The sequence below is a fragment of the Carcharhinus amblyrhynchos genome, chromosome 3 (genome assembly GCF_965287045.1).
Source record: "Carcharhinus amblyrhynchos chromosome 3, sCarAmb.v2.hapA, whole genome shotgun sequence".
Lineage (NCBI taxonomy): Eukaryota > Metazoa > Chordata > Chondrichthyes > Carcharhiniformes > Carcharhinidae > Carcharhinus > Carcharhinus amblyrhynchos.
Genome location: NC_137326.1, coordinates 71,659,344 through 71,681,252, shown reverse-complemented (window position 1 = coordinate 71,681,252; position 21,909 = coordinate 71,659,344). Strand labels below are relative to the sequence as shown.

General features: G+C 42.2%; 1 protein-coding gene across 1 annotated transcript in view; it reads right to left on the bottom strand.

Annotated features, from left to right (window-relative positions):
- Positions 1-21,909, bottom strand: part of crocc2 (ciliary rootlet coiled-coil, rootletin family member 2) — a 271,300-nt gene that overhangs the window by 173,664 nt on the left and 75,727 nt on the right. Inside the window, exons 4-5 of the mRNA XM_080185255.1 lie at positions 9,985-10,164; positions 198-275 (exon numbers count right to left, since the gene is read on the bottom strand). Of these exons, the coding sequence (XP_080041381.1) occupies positions 198-275; positions 9,985-10,164 (258 nt within the window). The remainder of the gene's footprint in view (positions 1-197; positions 276-9,984; positions 10,165-21,909) is intronic.

Here is a 21,909-nt window from a genome sequence, read left to right as displayed (position 1 = left end):
AAGGCCACACTGTTGATACAACCCAGCCACTAAGAGTTGATGTCTCTCCTGGCAAAAAGTATACAGATAGAGGAGCAAGTATAGTCTTGCAGGTCACCAACTGTTAGACATTCTCTTGAAACTTAGTATGAAGAATGAGACCTTTTCCAAGGCAGAATTCTATACATGAAATATTAGTGGCTCATACTCACTAACACTTTCTGCTGTTCTGACTCAGAGGTCTTCTCGAGGATCTGCTGTTCCAGCTCACCGCATCGCTTCTTGTACTGAAGGACCTAAAAGAGGCAACACATGAAATTCACCTCTAGTCACTTTTGGTGATGAGACTACACATTCAAACAGTGAATATTAAAGTCAAATTATTTTACGGAGTAGAAAGATTATCGGTGCCTATGAAACTACTGCAGCAGGAGAAAGATTTTCACAATGAAAAAAGGGAGGGAATTCTAGAACAAGATCACTATGTAAGGTGCAGTCCTTTTGGAATATGTGAGACTTGCTTCTCACATAACTGAGTATTTGGAAAGCAGCGACAGGATCAGTCCAAGTCAGCATGGATCCACTAAAGGGAAATTATGCTTGATAAATTCTTGTGGAATTTTTTGAGGATGTGACCAGCAGAGTGGATAAGGGATGTTCTGGACTTTCAAAAAGCTTTTGACAAGTTCCCACACAAGAGGTTAGTGAGTAAAATTAAAGCTCATGGTATTGGTGGTAATGTATTGATGTGGATAGAAAACTAGTTGGCAGACAGGAAGATGTGAGTGGGAATAAATGGGTCCTTTTCAGAGTGGCAGGAAGTGACCACCGCTGGTACCCCAGATATTCACAATATACATTAATGATTTGGATGATTGAATATCTCCAAATTTGCAGATGACACTTAGCTGGGTGGTAGTGTGTGCTGTGAGAGGATGCTAAGAGGTTACAGGCCGACTTGGACAGGCTGGCTGAGTGGGCAAATACTTGGCAAATGCAACATAATGTGGATTATCTACTTTGGTGGCAAAAATAGGAAGGAGGATAATTATCTAAATGGTGATAGTTTAGGGAAAGGGAAGTGCAACGTGACCTGGGTATCATGGTGGAACAGTCGAAGAAGGTTGACATGCAGGTACAACAGGTGGTGAGGACATGCTGGACTTCATAGCAAGAGGATTTGAGTATAGGAGTAAAGATCTCTTGCTGCAGTTATACAGGGCCTTATTGAGCCTACACCTTGAATATTGTGTGCAGTTTTAGTCTCCTAGTCTGAGAAAGGATATTCTTGCTATTGAAGGAGTCCAACGAATGTTCACTAGACTGATTCCTGGAATGGCAGAACTGACATGTGAAGAGAGACTGGATCAACTAAGCTTCTACTTACTGGAATTTAGAAGAATGAGAGGGGTCTCATAGAAATATATAAAATTCTAATGGGACTGGACAGGCTGGATGCGGGAAGAATGTTTCCGATGTTGGGAGAGTGCAGAAATAGGGGTCACAGTCTAAAAGTAAGAGGTAAGCCATTCAGATTGTGATGAGGAAGAACTTCTTCCATCAGAAACCAGTGGAATTCAATACCACAGAAAGCTGTTGGAGCCAGTTCATTAGATATGTTCAAGGAGGACCTGAGCATTGCTCTTGTGGCAAATGGGACCAAGGGAATGGAGAGACGGCAAGAGTGGGATAGTGAAAGTGCATGATCAACCACGATCATATTGAATAGTGATGCAGGCTTGAAGGCCAAATTGCCTACTCCTGCACCTATTTTCTATGTTTCTACGTCTTGCAGCCCGAACAGCCTGGCTGGACAGACACTACTTCGCAAGGTATCATAGGAGTAACATCCAAATTTTGCACTCCTTCTGAGGAGTCTCAGTATGTTCCAGATGTTTTTGGGGTGCAAGATCAGCCAACCCTTTAAGTTAATGATCAGATCAGATGTGGAATGTTTCCAATACATGTTCCCAGTTGGTGAGATTTCTTGCTGGAAATGGCAAGTAGGTAAATCACCCTAGGTTTTCAGTCAACAATGAAATATTAATATCTTGTTTGACCTGGATTTGCCCCCTCAAAGTCAATCTCCCAAACTCCATCAGGAACAGGGAACATAAAAGATTCCATGGCGTTACATTGAAGAAGAGCTGGGCCTTTCTCCCCAGTGTTCTAACCAATACTTAACCCTCAACCAACATCACAGATTATCTGAAGGAATAAAAACAAAATATGGCAGATGCTGGAATCTGAAACAAAAACAGAAAATGTTGAAACATCTCAGCAGGTGTGACAGCATCTGTGGAGAGAGAGTAGAGCTAATTTGCTCTATTTGCTCTCCTCAGATGCTGTCAGGCCTGCTGTGATTTTCCAGCATTTAGTTTTTATCACAGATTACCTGGTTGTTATCACCTTGCCTGTTCTATGGGATCTTGCTGTGTGCAAATTGGTATTTCCTGCATTGCACCAGGGACAGAACTTCAAAAAATACTTCGTTGGTTGGGAAACACTATGGGACATCTGGAGTTGTGAAAAGAGCTTAAGAAATGCAAGACTTTCTTTACTTTTCCCAGTCCATTGTCCAATGGTCAAAGTTGAAATTTAAATTGGTTATGTGTACATTTTTTGTATGAAAATCTTCGATTATCAAACTTTCACTAAAACACAGTTTGATTGCCAAGAAACATTAGACCAAATTTTCTACAAATTGATGATAAAAATAGACAATTAGCCAATCCACGTGTTCAGGCCTCTTAAACATTCATTCATTCAGCTCGTACAAGTAACAGGAAAACTGAAACGCACTCAATTATTATTATGAGCGTGATTAGCCTTGTAACTGTGCTGCTGTGTCTGAATGACATGTGCCTGGGGAATTGCCTGTGTTCAACATTTTGGCTATTCAGCGCTAGATAATCCGGAACATTCTTTGCTTGGATCAGTAGTTTGTGTGTTTTAACTGTTATTCTTGGAGTACAAATTCTATGCAATGGGAAGTGGTTTGCCCTGTCAGTATTCTGTGTTTAGATCAGATCTTGCTTGGAGCAGGTCTGAGTTTATCTAGAGTCATCTGTCCAAACACAGCTTGGATCCAAGCATTACATTAATTTGGCTAAATATTGCAGCAGACTTAACCCTTCAAAGGACTTCAGCATAAGTATTCTGAAACTCTCCTACTCTGGCAGAGGATTAGATCTGGCCTTCTTACTGCTGAGATGTGATTCAATCCAGCTTTCACTGATGGTCTTGAGAATCTGCTGCCTGTAAACATCCTAGGCAATCTAGGTTTCAGACACTTTTGAGTGTGTACGGTTCTAAAGCAGAAATCTGCCTCTGATTAAATACTAGTCACCAATAATTACCACAGTAAGAAAGGTTGATGTAGGAAGTACCTGAAACAGTAATGTTAGAACTACTGAATCAAAGGGAGGTTTGGGACTTTTGATCCTGAGCAGGGTAAAGGCTGTCTGCCACCAACACAATCACAAAACCAGCCCAAGTGCTTTACACAGAATCCTGTTCTGTCTTGGTCAACTCACATAGATCAGTGTCCTATAATCAATAAGCATCAAGTTCATGGGACCAACAAGACTGGGGCTATGCTTGACCATGATGCAAATACACCACTCTTGCCATCAGGTGAGCTGACCTCACTGAATTATGCAAAGTGAACCGAAGTATGTGCAGGGTATCAGGTCAGGAGTATTATTGGCGGGGAGGAGTAACATTCAGCCAGGCAGCAACTCTTAAACTCTTCAACAGGCAGCTGGACTGTTAAAGGGGAGACCATTTTGATACCTTGAGAGCTGTTGCTGCAGAAAGAATGGACTGCAATTAGAATTGCGTGGGTAGAATCTGTCCCATTTAATCTCAATGCCTTTGGCGTCTTGCCGTTAAGGTAAGATGCAAAAGAGAGAGGCTCTAAATGAGCAGAAGTACATTTTTCTCTGCAAACTGGATTTGCATGCAGCTGGAATGAGGTGGCCCTATTGAGTGTCTGAAGACAATTTACCAGGGAGCAAATTAGACAAAGTATATTGATGTCCAGAGATGTGCTAAGAAATGACGTCTAAAAGATGTCAATTCAGTTTTATCAGAGGAAATACGAGGGATGTTCGTAGAGCCACAATGCGTGGGACTGCTTTGGCAAAAAAAGTTACACATTGCAGGATGCATCCATTGTAGGAATTAGTTCTCAAAAACTGAGTGACTTGTCAATTTCACATCCTTAGTCATCAGCTTCTTCTAATTCACCATTCTTCACATTCAAATCTTGTCTTCTTCATGCTGCAGAGTTAGAGAAATAGAGAAGGCATCTCCAGAAATGGTTTTTCTTTGTATCTCCACACCATCAGTGCCAGAGTCACCCAAAGGTCTATCCTTAGCCTCTTCCTGATCTGTATCTTAACCCTTAGTGAAATCAGCTGCCCATACAAAGTTAACTTTTACACATACTTTAATGATACCCAGTTCTAACCCAACCACTTCTCTCCATCCTCAAATTGCCTCTGCGCTGTGAGCCTGCATGTCCAAACTCCAACCTTGAACAAGTTTGCTTACTTCCAAGCCAAAACCATCACCTTTAGCTTCCAATGTAAAGTGCTCATTTGCTGCTAATGCCATTTCCTCTCTGGCCACTGTCTCCAGTTGTTTATAGGCTTGACGTTCTGTTCAACAAGGAGCTAAGCTTCAGAAGCTTTACTGGCTCTCATTTCCATCACTGTAACAATGATCATCTTTGCTTCCATCTAGCACACCAGCCCATTACCCCTCTATTTTGAGATCTGCACTGGTTCCCAATCCCGCAATACTTTAAATTGAAAATCCTTATCTTTGTCTTTGAATCCCTCCATAGCCTCCATAAATCCTGTCTCCACAACTTTTTCCAGCTCTATATCCCTTCTGCGCATTACTTCCCTGATCCCTTTTCCCTTCATCAAAAAGTTTCTGGCAGAGATACCCCGATAGTGTACCCTTTAAATGTAACTCTAACATTCCCTGATATTCTATCCTATTAATGAATTTTTATAATATTTTCCTGTAATGTTTTCTGTAAACGTACTTCTTTAATATGTCCCTGTAGTGTATTCTGTAAATGTAGCTCTACAATATTTCCTACAGCGAGCCTTTTCGAAAGTTTGGGCCAAACCTAGTCCATAAGACTCGGAGCTCGTAACCACATTGACTCTTGTATTCCCACAATTCCCTATTCAGTACAGATTTATTTTGTTAAGCAGTGAGGAGGTTATTCCCACAGAGCCTCAACCTGGATCTCGCTCATGGAAACAGCACAAGAACTCATTGTTCGGGAGCTAACTGTAATCCCTGTAGAGTTGTGCCACAGCATCAGCTGGTGATTTAATGAAGGTTACATTTGGATTAGACTGGATTAAACTCAATGAAACCCGGATCAACCCAATTCCTTTTGCAAATTTAAACATAGCCATTGTTCATTGAACAATGGGATTGTATGAAATGTTTTAGCTCTTCTAAGCTTTTAAACGATTTTAGCTAGGCCCCACAATGGTTTGTCAAGTTGAGTAATGGGACAAAAAGCAGCCCCTTGTCGTATCCAGGGACATGTCTTTGCCAATGGGAGTCCAACTGCTGGCACACATACCTGGCAGCTTCATTTTATAGTAATGAATACTTGGAACAATTTAAACTTTGGATCTGAATGAAACATTTGATTTCTGGATGGTTCCCATCAGAATACTGTAAAAACTGATTTGAGGACTTGGGTAAATCGTCTTTGGAGAAATGTGGTAGGAGGCCCTCAAGAAAGACTAGCCATGATTGTTCCCTTTGGAGAAGTGAATGTTAAGGGGGGAGTCGATTGAAGTGTTTAAAATTACTAAGGATTTTGAATGGGTAAATGAGAAGAAATTGTTTCCACTGACAGGAAGTTCAGGAGCCAGAGGACATTGATTTAAGATAATTGGAATAAGAACCAGAGGGAAGCTGAGAGAATATCTTTACACAGCGAGTTTTTATAATCAGGAATGCACTGCTTGAAAGGATGACACAAGCAGAATTGATAATCCCTTCTGAAAGGAAGTTGCAAATACATTTGAAAAGAGATATTTTTCAGCAACATAAGAAAATGTGGGAAATGAGTCTAATTGGATAGTCCTTTCTAGTACATGATAAACTGAATGACCTCCTTTTGTGCTGTATTACTGTGAGACCATTAACTCCATGGCCCTCCATTAGACAACTTGTATGTCAATACTCAAGTCCAAGCACTACCACCATAGAATCGTAGAATCTCACAAACAAGATGCCTTCTTGTTCTTTTTGCTGCCAAGCCTTCTCATTACAAACAGCTCAAATGTTTGATGGTTAAAGAGAAGGGGGTTGGAGTAGAATTTTCCAATCATGCTAGTAGAAGGTGTACGTGGCGGGGGGGTGGGATTTTATGTGAGTGCAAAATCTAAACTTGCACATCGTGAAAACAGGGTGGCGATTGCCCACTCCAGACTTCAATGTTGGCATGCATTTCCCAATGCATCATGTCAGGAACAGTAAGTGAATATATTTGAACATCATGAATGTTCAAATGCTCATTATGAAGTTGCTCACCAGAAACACACCACTGTGCTGGATCAAAAGGCCATGCCAGCATCTAGTTAGATTGGCATCATTCACGATTGGATAGAAGGGACAGGCACCTGGCAAATTGCACTTTCTTGTGACTTCATGGTGTAGTCACCTCCCTCATGTTGCCCATTGCTCACAGCTCTCCCGAATCTGTGCCAGGCTCTGCAGGCAATAATGCAATGATTTCAGGGTGGTTTCAGAACTAAGGTTCTACATTCCAGATCAATGGTAAGGCATGGGGTGAAATTACATGAACTGGAGGGTGTCTTAATAATGAACGAAAAATATCAACTTATGTCTGGAAATATTGAACTTTAAATAAGACTTGTGAGTTTAAAAAAATTGATATACAAACCAAAGGTGGGTGAGGATGTTACATCAGTCACAGACTGAATTGCTGGGGAAGATGCAGGGGAGCGAGGAGTGACATTCTGAGAGACAATGGAGTCACATTGTTTCCAGACAAAGATATATCTAAAGCATCCAGAAGCTTGTTGCCATCTCTGGTGGAGGCAATGGGACATAATGGCTGAAGGATATGATGTCATCAAGAAATATTTGTGAATAATACCCAAATGAACTTTTGGATTTGGCCTTCCAGGAACATATATAAACCAAGAAAAAAGCTAACTGAAAAGCTCCCCGAAGTGTTTCTGTATATTTGTGTAAGAACTAGTACTGGGATGTTGGAACATGTGTGACAGAGAAGCAAAATGCCAGCAAGTAACTATGGTCCCCCGCAAATGTGATTTTCAGCTATACCTCTATCACTTTCTCTGATTGCTGAAGTAATCTAAGTCAGTCAGTAAAGAGCACAGCTGATATGGAAGCAGGGAAGCTTTTCCACCAAACTACAGAAATCTTCAAATCCAACCATTTGTCTACTGAAGGTTGTCTTACTGGAAATTCAGATCATAACTGCCACAATGCTCAATAACCTACACCTCCAGTCAAGGAATGTTTTGTACATTTTTTTAAAAATTATTTACTTTGGAACCAATTCCCATTTCTAATCTGTACAAATGTATTTGCATGTGTTTATCATTTGGCAAAGTCTTTAACATCGGGTGCGAACAGGAAGAATGGCAGAGTAGAGTGATATGCCAGTATCAAGCATGTCAAAAGAAAGCACACCACCCTTATCAGCAAGGGACAGCAAGGCACCTCCGCACTCACAGAGCCAGAGGATGAAGCTCACAGATCCACTGAGTGTAGGCAGCTCGCATAACTGAAGGTGTACAGAAAATGCCTGTCATTCCTTCAAATAAGCGGGAATCAGCATCATTGATACCTCCACATATTCAGGGATCTGGTGGGACATATCTGTCACATTCTCCAAGTGTTGATGCTTGGGGAGTGGAAGGGCATCTATTGCCAATGGCTACCAAAGTTACCACAGTTCTAACTGCTACACAAGTGGCTCCTTATTGGGCTCCACTGGGGACCTCTGTGGCATCACTCAACCTTCCACTCACAAGAAGCAAATCCTAGTGCTTGAGCTGCATGGCTAGCTTGATCTCTAATGACTGCATGTAATTCTGTGCCTTGGCAAAGAGAGCATCTGTCAATGGATGCTCTCTTTGCCAAGGCACAGAATTACATGCAGTCATTAGACAGCAGCAGACAGAAGGACAGATATCCTGCATCCCCAAGAGTTTCAGGGGGTGGGGTCGTGCAGCACAAGAAGCCCTTCACACGACAATTCAATGGGAATTACTCACTGAGATGGCCAATTTTGCTCCCGGGACTTGTCCACAATATCAAATGTTCAGTAATCTTATCATCCTCACTTCAATTAGCCGCCCTACACTTGCACCACTGGTACAGAAGCTCACAACACTTCCATCCATACTTCTATATACATTCTCCTACAACCATTACAACACATCTCACTCCTGCTTCTTCTCCTTGTCAAACATTCTATACGTCGTACTGTCACTGCTACCCCAATCAAACTTGCCCACACCTTATATCTTGCCCACAAATCAATTCGTCAACCCTTCTGTGTGGGGACATAACTCTCTCCGAATATAAATGACATGGTTTTATGGACAGGTTAAAACATCTGAAAGCCAAAATCAGAAGAATGGACGGCGGTAAAAAGAAGGGAAGGTAGCTGATTGGTTCCATTGAAAGATGAAAAAGTCATAAATAAATTTTTACGTCAACCAAAATAAGCCCAATTTCACAGTAACTTCATCACAGTGTTAATGTAAGCCTTACTTGTGACTAATAAATAAACTTTACTTTTACTTTTGTTTTATTTTTCCATGAACAGTTAAAGCAGTAATGGACTCAATGGGCCCAATGACCTCCTTCTCTGCGTTTATGGCTTATATAGAAATAGCCTGCATTAAGTGTGATAGACTTTACTCAGCAACTGAAAGATGCTTAAAGACGAACTGTGAAACACTATGAGAGTATGGCAGAAATATTAAATGAATACCTGTGTAGGTCATAAGCTTGAAGAGCATGCTCAACTGACAGCTTCAAGAGGTCCTTGCTGACAGTTTGTGCCATGGGTTGTGACGTGAGTTTATATTGTGGTGAGTCAGAATAGGCCAATTTCACAAAAAGCTTCTACATTCAATGTAGGAACACATATTTAAATATTGTAATAAGCTTTCTGAATCATTCTGCTTTATGCTCTGGTTGCCTACAGAGAAACTCAAGCTGACATGGCAAATGTTACAGTTCCATTGAGGGTCTTTGTCTGGTTAATTCCTGAAATAATCAGGACATGATTAAATTGCTGGCTCAAGTGTTCAGTTGATTCAGAGCTCCGTTTCTCTGTTTCTCTCACTCCCTTGAGATTTAAATGATCCAATTATTTTCTGGACAAGACAAAGCAAAGACTCAATGTTGCAGACAGCTTCCTTTTTAACTGGTTTACATTTAGTTCCAATTACATGCAATGCAGTCAATTTTTTATGCACTCTGCAATGACTTTAGCAAACCCCTCAGTTATAGACAGTCCCTTATGGATAGCTATGACTGGACAATAAATGCTGTCACTTACTAAGAACAAATGTGGGGGAACTCCCTTCACACAAACCCCACGTGGTAAAACAATGTGCTGGGCAAAAGCCTCCTACCACCCCCCCCCCCCCCCCCCACCTCCATCCCTCTCCTACTGACAAGGTTGTGGTGGTGCAGAAACACTAGGAGCAGTATTTTATTTGGGGAGTATCATCCATGAGCTAAAGAGCTGGCAAGAGCCCTGTCTTGCCTTCTTTCAGATATTAAGTGCCTGCAGCAGTGGACCTTCCCCCAAAGACAGAAATCCTCTGCAATTTGGCAACATTCATTCCCCTCCCCTCCATTCCAACATCCTGATTTTCTGGTTTGAATCTGCCTTTGATTTCAATGAAAATTGGAATCTGCTTGGAAAGGTTGTTCTCTTCCTACCTTGATCTGAAGCTTTTGTACAAGTTGAGCCTGACGCTGCTGTCCATCTTGATATGCCTGGAGCTTTCTCCTATAAACCTTCTCTTCATCCTCAAATTGGCGGCGGAGATCTGACACAGCCTTTGTCTCAGCCCCTTTTTGCTCCCTCTCAGAAACTTCAACCTTGAAGGATTTCTCCAACTGATGGAAAGGAACACAGAAAAAACAATTAGGTCTAAGGGCTACCAGAGAAACCCCATTACAGCCAACTGAAATGGTATACCAGTGTGTAACATGTGGCATGATAGCATGCAATAAAATGCATCTCTGATAAAGTGGTTGCCTGCACGTTGTCTCTTATAGGAAATCAAGCATTGAGTCTCAGAACTGTCTTCTGTCACTTATCACCGTTGAAGATCATTTTTGTTAGAGGTATCTACAAAAAAACTTGCATTTCTATAGAGCTTTTCACTATCTCAACATGCTTTACAGCCAAGAATTGTCTTTGCTGTAATGCAGCAAACACTGGCACAGAACAAGTTCCCATAAATAACATTGCACGGCCAGATCACCTGTTTAAAATATTGGCTGATGGATACATGTTGTCCCAGACATACATCCACCTGAGAGTGCAGGCTGTTTAACTTCTCAGGCTAAAACCAGGACCTCTGTCTCTGCAGAACTCTCTTAATCTGCACCAAAATGTTAACAAGATTCAGAATTGGGACTTGAATCCACGGCCTCCTGAGTTAACGCTGATACCTTGAAGAAGAAAACTACACTTATCAATAACTCCCTCTGCTATTAATTCAATTTTTTACCAATGACCAGTGTAGCAGCATTAAAAAGACTGAATATGTTGGGTGCAAGTTCACATTTTATCAGAAGTGCACACTCTCTCAGTACACCATTTCCTTTTACATGTGTACAGGAACTGACACTGTAGGGCCGTTTTTAACAATGCCCTTCCAATGGGAAATGGATATTTAAAATTCCCCAGAGATTAAACCATCTTTGTTGCATTCCCTTTCCAAAATCTTCAAATGCAACCAGTTTTTCTCAACTGTAAGGAAAGGGACTGCTGGAAAGCAGCATGCTTCTTCATCAAATATACAAAGCTTGCTCCAATGAATGGGAAGCTGCTGTAAACCCACTGGAGTGATATTCAGCTCCACACAGATTTCTGGCTGATTATGCTGGAAATCCAGGGTCGGCAATAAGCAGAAGTCATGACACTGAGTGGGAAGTCTGCTACAAGGCCCCCACTAATGTTGGAATGGCTCCCTACATCTTACTTTCCTTATGGGGCCAAGAAACGCAGAAAATATTCACCAGTGGTCCTTTCTTTGTGACTCACCTGAGTGACAGGGAACATTCCTTCAGATAATTAGTGCAGGAAATGCAAATGTCATGCTCATATTGTTGGTGATCATCTGTAATATAGAGATTGAACTGGGCAGAGCTGTACTTTACATCTAACTGTGATGCTGTCCCAAGAGGAATGCTTCATTGAACACAGCAACAGAAGGAACCCATTCAGCCTCTCAAACCCATTCTATCATCCAGTTAGCTGATCTCTAACTCAACTCCATTTGCCCTGTCATCCAAGGTTCTTTGATTCTCATCTAGCAAAAAGCTAAGTTAAAAATGCAAATTAGGCCCATTTGCAGATGCTCAGTTCTCCCATGCCTAATGGTAAGTGGTGAGGTGAGCACAAAAAAAATTCATGTTACCTGCTACTTCCATAATTGTGGTATCCGACCCAGCTTCAAATGCACTGCTCAGTGGCTGCATACGCAGCAGGGGGCCCAGGTTGGTGCAAAGGTAACATTATTTAAAGCTGGCCTGCACCTTTTTAAGGAGAAGATGCATTCTGCTTAGAACAAGTATTGGAAGCCACTAGGAAAGACTTCCTGAGCAGGATAAATTTCAGAGCCATAGAGTAGCAGGCCAGTGCAAGGCCTCCCACTCTCAGGAGGCCTAGCTGCAGGAGGATCTTTCTGCAGGGGGCGGTAGGTGATCCTCTGGACACACACAGAGAAAGCTGAGGAAACAAATAGCCACGGTGTTCAATGGCAGGAGTCTGGTCCTGAAAACCTGGATGCAGTTCTGGAAAAGGGTGAAAGATTCCATTCACTTATATTTCAAATAGCATCTCCTATCAATCTCACAAATGTCTCAGTACACCCCCGCAAACCTCTAGCCCATCAACAATCTCCAACTATCAGGGCTCATGCTCAACTTTCCTATGTTCCATCTGCCCCTCACATTTTTACCTATGCTGCCGGCCTCACCCCCACATCTCGCAGCTTGCACATATTTGTAGCAATTCAGTGATAACGCTCACATCATCAAATGGCTAACAACAAACTCACTGATACTCTTCCCTGTCCTGTACATCACAATGAGACAAACAACAGTGAGAAGCAGTGAAGAACCAGAGAGGGTAAGGCACAGCTGCATGCATACCCACCCTTGGAAGCAACAGCGCTCAGCATTATTATCAGGCGATTATTGAGGCTGGGACAGCCATTGTCGCTGAAGACATCTAGGATGATATTACATTCCTGTCTCAAATCTCATTTCACCCTTATCCTGCAATCTGCTATGATATACCAACTGCAGATGATGCGACCAAGAACTTCTTGCTTTTCCACCTTCACCCCCACTAACACCCACACCTCCACTCCCATCCACACCTCCACCTCATCCCCACTCACACCCCCACCAATTCTCACACCCACATTCTCAGGAAGCAATCCATCTGAGAAAGCACCATGGGTAAAAAACAACACAAATATGAAAAAAAAATACTATCCTCACAGATTCGAGCAAAAAGGATGCAGGGAACTTGACATTTACCTAAACCACAGGCATGACCTCAGCAGGAAATTCCTGAATCTTCCCACCAAAAACATCCAGGTAATAAAATATTCTGACCTCTGTCCTTTCAAATGGCTGACAAGAGCCAATAGACTGACTCGGGGGGTAGGTCTGGGCTAAGGATACACATCCAGCAGAGTTATGTCACATTGGGGTCCTTGTTTTTTGCTACATCCACACTTGACTATTTTAATTTTCTTCTGATTGGTCTCGATCTTCCATAAACTTGAGCTCACCCAAAGCTCTGCCCATCTTCTAGCTCGCACTAAGTTCTGTTTACTCATCACCCTTGTGCTCGCTGGAGTTACAGACGGGATCTGTGAAAGTGACGGAGTCAGGCCTTGTTATGGGGTTGGAAGTAGAGTTAGTGTGGATATGTGATCAGAAGATCATCTCGGCCTTAAATGTGACACCGAGGGTGTGAAAAGTTTTGATAGCTACTGGAAGAAAGATGGAATTGGTGGTTAAAGAATGAGTTAATCTCAGGAACTGATGACAATGGCTTTACTCTTCCCAATATTCAGTCGATGGAAACCTCTCTTCATCCAACACTGGTTACCAGACAAACAGCCTGACAGGTATTGGTAAGGAATTAGAGCTGGGTGCTATCAACCCATACAAGAAAACTTACATTACTTTCAGATAATGAAAGCAATGCAACAGTTTTGAAATGATCATCCTTGTTTTCATATCACTCTGTGGCCTCACTCTTCCCTTTGTCTATAATTTGTTCTGTCCATATAATGCCATGAGACATCTGCATTCATTCTGACCTTTTGACCAGTCCTGATTTTAACTGATCCACCATCAAAGGATATGCCTTCAGTTGCTAAGGCTGGAAGCTCTGCAATTCCCTTTCTAAATGTCTCTGCCTCGCTACTTCTCCTCCTTTAAAATGTTCCTTAAAACCTAACTTTTTGACCAAGCTTTTGATCATCAGCTCTAACATCTCACCACTACCTCTCAGATTTTCTTTGGTAATGATCCTGTGAAGCATCTTGGGACATTCTACGACAATAAAGATGCTATATTAATAAAGTAGCTGCTGCTGAAATTTTAAATTTAAACAAAAAGGCAAACATTTCATGATGCTCACACTAACCCATAAGCAGCATTGCCAATATTTAATCTCATTCTGGAGAGTTAATAAAGCCTGTAGCCTGCCAATCATTTAGTGGGCTGTCTTGTTTGGATGCTGCAATATGGTTGAGGTTGTGTGAGTAGTTGGCTTGATCAATTTATCATTTTATTGCTAGTACCTGGCCTCTGTTTCCATTGAACAGTTAATAGATTGGGAAATGGGCCTATATGGCCTTGATTTAAAGAGAATGCTGGGACTGTGAAACTGATATCTAGCTGAATGCTCTGCGATCTTCACACACGCAATCTCAGAACATGTCCAAAGCGCCGCGTCCTCATCAAAGCGATCAGGGTCCTATACATACGGCCAGCGCTTTGGTCTGCCTCAGATACAGGCATTTCTAGTGTTCTGACAGGGAATGTTGCCCTCAAGTTACGGCATGTTCCAGAGCAAAACAAAAGTTGTACGGCCTTTAGTGAGGGGCAGAGTGGGGGGTGGGTGGGACATGGAGTTTGCTGAGTCAAATCGAATGAGTTGGCTCATCCTCTGCAGGCAGGTTGTTCTTGTTAACAGGAAACAGCTGGTGCTGGGCTTCAACAATCCAACTTCTGTGATTGCTGGGGGTGGGGGGAGCAGAGAGGCGGAGGGCACAATTAACTCCAGCTCCTCAAAATAAACATTCTTTGTGTTTAATCTTCACTCGTTGGGCAGATAATATTCCACAACACTGTTTTAATTGTTAAAAATGTCCCCACACTGCCATAATTATTCTACTATGTCAGCTGCTTTATATCATTGTAATAATCTTTATTTGGTTCCAGTGGCGATTGAAACCAGACCCTATCAATCCAATGCTACTGAACTGCCTCATTGCCTCTGGGAGTTCACGGGTTTAAAACTCATTACTTCTTCCATCAATCCTGCCAAGGCCAAGCGGAGACCCACAGCTATAAATACACCCATCAAGAGTTCTGGTTCTGCCCTTTCTAACTGAAAGTACTGTGCCCCTGAGCTTTGCTCCCTTGGTTTCCCTCCCTCCCTTCCTTCTCCAGAGTGACTCATGGCAGCTACGCTCCGATGGCTCAGCCGCAAGACTGTAAACTTGGCATATGTTAGGCTGGCACTGGAGGGCCACTAACTCACATTGTACCATGTGGATGCATGATACAGTTTGTTCCTGTTGAATAATCTCTTTGTATTGCAAGGATTAACTGAGAAATTGAAAAATATATACACATAATTGAGTATTTCTGTAATTGTAATAATACAAGCTGTTTCATTATGATATTTTAGTTGTGTTTTCTTTACCCTTCTGCAAAGAGGTTTTTATTAACACACTCAGTTAATTTTGCTGCAGTTCTCTCTTCCCTTTTAGGTTTCCTCCCCTCTTGCTACCCAAAGTTGATGGCTCAGGGCTGCCGTGGCCAACTGCATGTACGAGGCTAGACGATCAACATGGTGGGCCTATTCAACTTTGGGAAGCGTCAGAGTCAAGCCTGATGCAGTCCTCACTTCACACATAAACACGCACCCACCCAGAGACAAAGCCACACATGTACACATTCCAACAGTGAGTGCAGATTAGCAGTTATGATTTTATCTCTCACGTTGCGGTGCTGTGATTAGTTGCAGAACTACTTAGCTGAGATATTCTAACACAGCACAGACTACTGATTGATCCAGGAACCTTCCTGCATGGCAAGTAACAAATTTGATATAAAACACCCAAAAAACTCTTGGTGCTGCTTCCAAATATAAAAAGACTTGCAATTTCTATAGGATCTTACACAACCGCAAGATGTTCCAAAACACTCGACAGGCAACAATGTTCTTTTGAAATGCAGTTAACGTCATGAAAAAATGCAGCAGTGAATTGGTGCACAGAAAGATTTCACAAACAGCACAGAGCAGATGGGTCTCAGTTTGTCTTATCTGAAGGACAATGTCACTGACCGTTTCTCTGAAAATATTATGAGGTCATTTTAATGAATACACATGACTGATAGCACTCTTTGTTCTCCAAATTCACCAATGGAACTTGGATGGTGGGACTGCAAGTTGGGGGGTGTACCATCCATGATTTTCCATCCGTTGACAGCCACCTTACTTGAGATTTTCTGGTAAGTGCGGCCAGCAACCCATGGTTAGAGCATATTCCTAAACTAACGAATGATCACACAGGTATGCCCATTTGTCAACTGGGTTCAGGTTGTTCTCACCAAATTACTGACTGAATACCAGAGAACAAATGTCTAATTTGGTGAAGCTCAATAGTGGAGGAAAAAATGTGATTATAGACCAACAAGATCCAGTTGTATTCATGGACAACAGTTGAGAATAGTCTTGGGCACAGTTGTGGAGCTTGTGTGTTCAAATGGTTTCCTCACACTCATCATCAAGGCACATACATGAGAAATGACAATTGGCTTGCGTATGTGTGGATGCTAAGTGCTTGTGAGGTCATACACAAAATAAGGAATCAATACTGCCAAGAGAATAAATAATAGGTATATTGGTGAGAGTGACCAAAATAAACAGTGGTGAAGCTCAGAGAAAGTGGCCCTGGTTTTAAAATCATTTTTGAAGAAACAACTGGGTGGTCACATCCCCTCCTTCACCAAAGCTCCCAACAAGGTCCTCACTTTTATCTTTTGGTGCTAATTCCAAGGATTCTCAGCTCTCTGCAATGTACAAACCCTTTTGACAAGGTACCATGTCTCAGGAGGTTCTTTTAAATTCTCTCTCACAATAAATTGTCTAGTGATCAATCCTTCTCTTGTCTCCAACCCTCCTCTCTCTTTCTATCACAAGCTTTATTTTTTACTCAACTACTTCTCTCTTTCACCTGCCACATTCCAATACCTCATTGCACGCTCTTTTCCCTCACTGCATCTTCACATGCAAATCTCCCACTCTTACTCCATCTTTCCTGAACTTACTCCATCTTTCCACTTTATGCTCCCGTGTTCCAAACTAAGCTTGGTGCCATGTAATCTTAAATCTTCTTGACATTATCTTTTCTACCATCTTTCTTCTTTTCAGAGTTAATGGCATCAAGCACGCTACAGATAATAACCTAGACAAGGTAATTTTAATCGGAAAGTTCTTCTCACAGAATCAGCGGCATCCAGTTAGGGTAGTGGAGCAAAGCATCTGATATTATTTTTTCAGAAAGTTGAACTTTGTGATGGAGAAGCTGCAGGGCCATTCAGCCTTTCACATTTGAAATCGAGAAGAGTGGAATTTTATAGCCCATCATGAAGTGGGCGGGGCTGGAAAATGCAGCGAGCATTCAAAAATTCATTCACTTCAGCAGGAGTGGGAAATCTCGCTGGTGTAAAATTCCACCAAAAGTCTTCACACAATGTTATGACTGGTGGAACAATTGGAGCTTTTAAGACTGAGATCACTGGACTAAGATATTGTGGGATATGGAGCAAAGCAGGTAAAGGGAGTTGATGTAGATATCAGCCATTGTCCAATTGAATGATAGTGCATGTCAAAAGGGGCTGAATGGCCTTCCCCTGTTCCTAAATTAAGATTAGCGATCTGATGACTTTGAGTTCTGCTGTGCACGTCCAGAACTTTCTGCTTTTTGTTTCAGATTTTCATAATTCGCAGATTTCTTTACTCTTTAACCTTGCTTAAAAAATGACTACATTACTCTCTGTTTATTAACACATTTCCACTTGTACAAAATAGCACAAAAATATCCCTGTCAAAATCAATCCCTGAGCCTCGGCTCCATCTCGCAAGTCCCCTTATCTTGTTTTCCTTGGCTGTAACCCCTGCTTCCCACGCTCCAAGCCCCGAGTGTCTCATTCCTAAATAGCTGTATTCAAACTCAATGTGCAGTTAATCACAGTTATTTCTAATCTGTAAAATCAGATGAAATACAGGACATGCCTTCTGATTGTGCACTGAAGAGTAATTGGGTTTTCCCTCCCCCCCCCCCCAGCCTTTTATCACGTATTTTTCTAAACCCCGGGGGCACAAAGGGGACACAAGGAGTGGGGGAAGGGAAGGGAAATCAGCAAGTGCCATGGGGCAGGAACCTGAGAGGGAAGCTTCAGGAAAAGTGAAGAGAATTTCATTCTGTACAGTTATTTTAATGTTTGAAAGAGAATATCCGTTCATTATCTGATTTGGCTTCTTTTCAGAATATGTACTATGAGAAAGTATATTTTATGCACTCTGGCTGGTGACAGTCTCAGGGTGTAGCTTAGAGTATGATGCCTTGGATACGACTAGTTCTCTGCAGCAGGGAAAAAAAGTATTCAAAGATAATTGATGACTAATCTTGGAATTCCTGAAGAGTTAGCTGCACATTAGATTGCAGTTATACTGCAGGTGGTGGAAAACTGTATCATAGACTGCCTTCTGGAGCCACTCTCACATTGACAGATCACTGCATAAAAGGAACTATTAGAGCAGAGCTTCAATTTCTTGTTTCAGTCCTGTGTGTCCGCTCGTGCGCGATGGGAAGTACGAGAAACTCATGTTCCTCTTAATTAAAAGAACATGTGACTTTCACAACCACAGCATGTATTTGTGTTGTGTGTATGGGTGTGTAATATGGGCATTCTGCCATCTGCCACATGGCTGGGGCATTATCAGCTTCAGAGAACTATGGAAAATGCCCAAGTGAAAGATCTACAATATCAACAGTTATCCAGGAAAGAAAAAGCCCCGTGGCCAGACTGGTGGAGAGCAGAACTCTTGAGTCATTCATCCAGTTGTGAAAAAGACTAATGTCTTTTCTTGCATTTTCTTCTATACTGGCCACCTGTACGCTTGTAAATCATCCAGAGTGCACAATCTGGCTGGCAACTTTACATAAACACATATGCCCGTTGAAGAGGCAAAATGGCCACAGTTGAGCTGAAATCTTATGTTTGAGACTCATTGGGTGTGATTGTCCCAGCCCGCTGCACTACCCGAGGAGCACAGGGGTTGGGGGGGGTGGGGCTGCTGTAGCGGGATTCGCAACCGGCTGACTTTCCCGGGTAATTTTTTTATGGCGTAATCAGCCAAACACCAGAAAACAGCGCAAGCTGATTACCATATTAATATTGCAATATCGTTAGCAAGCTTGGGACAGTATTGTCCAGAATCACTAATGTTTCCCCAACTTCCCCTCTTCCTGCCAGGCTGGAAGAGGGTCCCACCAGTGGGGATTAAAACTGGTCCCCATGAATGAGACCAGGAATGATGGCCTCACTATTGGGGGGAGTGGGGCAGAGGCCATTGATTCCAACCATCCCCTCACTCTCCCCCCAGAGGTCAGGGACAGCGGGGGGGGGGGGGGGGAGCCCTTTGGCAGGATCAGCCTCCACCCTTGACTGCCCACCGGGCACCAGGCAGTGCCGAGGGGAGGTGGGGACTGAGGGGATGGGTCAATCTGTGGTGGTGAGGAGGGTGGAACTCTGCATTAGGGATCGGTAGGGGTGGGGGGGGGAGGGGCGATCAGGGCTGCCCATAGGAGATTGGGAATGGGGCTAGCCCAGGGGTGGTGGCAATTGGGGCTGGCCCATGATGGGGGGTGGTTTTGGGGAGGCTGGCAATCAGGTGAGGGGGGGTTGGGGAAGACTTTGGGAGGCTGGCGATTGGGGGAGGGTGGAGGCAATGCACACGTGTCGATCTCCCCACTGACAGATCGACGCAAACCCAGTGGCCTGCTCTGCACGCTGATGCTGGCCTCTTAGGCGAGATTATGTCCTGCCCCTCTCTTACCGGCATGAATTCCCTGGTGGACTGTGTGATGCACAAAGTGCTGGAAATTAATCGGACAAAGTATGCCCAAAAAAATGGATGGGAAAATCTCCCATTTTCCAAACCACTGGGCATTCAATTTATTTTTGGGAAATTCACGCCCTTGATGTCTGTCAATTGTTGCTGGTGGGAGTAGAGGAAATGGAGCAGCCACTAATGAAGTGAAAGAATATCCAATGTCATCACATGAATTAAAGTTTGTGAACTTGGGGTTTTCAAATGTGTTAGTGCCCTGGGCCAGAACCCGAAGGGATGTGATGAACCCAGACTGGAACGCAATAATTTTGTGAAGCATACTTGCTTTCAGAGAGAGATAAAGTTCCAGAAGCCAGCAAAATACTTCTAACATATACCAGGCTTTAGCTGCAACAAACTAATTTCTGCAACAGCTTTTTCTCTCTTCTACAAACCTAGCTCTGCACATTAACCACATCATCACATGATCCTGTCACTCTTTCCAGAAATGATTCCACTGACAAATTCGGGACTTTTGTAGTAAAACAAATTTTATTTAATAACACCATTTAAATATAACTCTAACAAATGATTCAGCTTAACCATTAACCATTAACAATATTTAAAAATGAAAGGAAGCAACTTTATTTTCCAGCTTATGACAGTCCTAGTTCCAAATGAGCCACACTCATGCATAAATTAAATCCATTTTTAAATAAATACAGCTAGCAAACTCAAGCATACTTGCTTTCAGAGAGAGATAAAGTTCCAGAAGCCAGCAAAATACTTCTAACATATACCAGGCTTCAGCTGCAACATACTAATTTCTGCAACAGCTTTTTCTCTCTTCTACAAACCTAGCTCTGCACATCAACCACATCATCACATGATCCTGTCACTCTAATCAGAAATCCCAATGGAACTTAAGTAAACAAAAGTCCATTAGCTCTACTTAAAATGAACACTTGCAAGGCTGAAATGATTAAATATCCTGCTGTACCAAAATCTGAGCTGCATTCCTATCAGAAATACTGACCGCGTGTAAAATAAAACTGAATTTTTAAGCATTCCTCTTAAACATTAAAAAAAATCAGTTACACTACTGTGATCACAAATGCAACAGTTCTGCATGGCTATCAAGCTTGCCATAGTCAGGTGACCTCTACCATGAGCTATAAAGCTGCCATCATTTCAATAAAGACTTTTCACTCAGAAGACAGTGATGTAGCTCTGCTTAAACATGGTATCAGGGCTGGATTTAAATTAGAGTTTTAAACTTTAGAACTGCTACAGAGAAGCGACAGCTCAGAAAGGCAGAGGGAAATGTTCAAATTGGCTAAAAGATGCTGAAAAGGGATAAAGAAAAACACAAAGCCAGCAAATTTTAAAAATATGGAGCGAGTTAGCATTGCTGCTGTAAACTTTCCACTCCCAGACCCAGTATACCTATCTACACTTCCCACTGCTTCAGCAAAGCAGCCAGCATAATTAAGGACTTCACGCACCTCAGACATTCTCTCTACCGCCTTCTTCCGTCAGGAAAAAGATACAAAAGTCTGAGATCACATACCAACCAACTCAAGAACAGCTTCTTCCCTCGTCACACTTTTGAATGGACCTCCCTTGCCTTAAGTTGATTTTTCTCTACACCTAGCTATGACTGTAACACTACATTCTGAAATCTCTCATTTCCTTCTCTATGAATGCTTTGCTTTGTCTGTATAGCATGAAAGAAACAATATTTTTCACTATATGCTAATATATGTGACAATTATAAATCAAATCAAAAGAAAAGAAAGGTGATATGTGGCAAAATAGCCAGTTTTCCCACTTTGAATCCCAAGTGCATGTTACATATGAACGTTATGTCTTCAACACAAGAGCTTAAGGTGAAAACTGGACTTTTGAACAGTATGTGATTGCAGTAACACCGCTTACAGAATTATGCGAATTGGGACAGCTAAAAGACGATCTGATTAAAAATAGATTAGTCTTAGCCATTCTACATCCTCTGGAGAGAGCAAATCTACTGAAAGATGAGAAACTGACAACCAAGAAAGGAACGGTCATGTGTAGAAAGGCAGATGTTGTGAAGTATCAGTTGGAGCACATGGCAGAGCAGACCAGGAGATACATTATGCTGAGAAACATTCCAGATCAAAAAATAAAGCAATTGTAGACAAAGGGCAGGTTGCAAATACTGCAGAGGAAAAGAAGCGTTGCCCAGTGTAGGGAAAACAATGTTTTAACTGCAA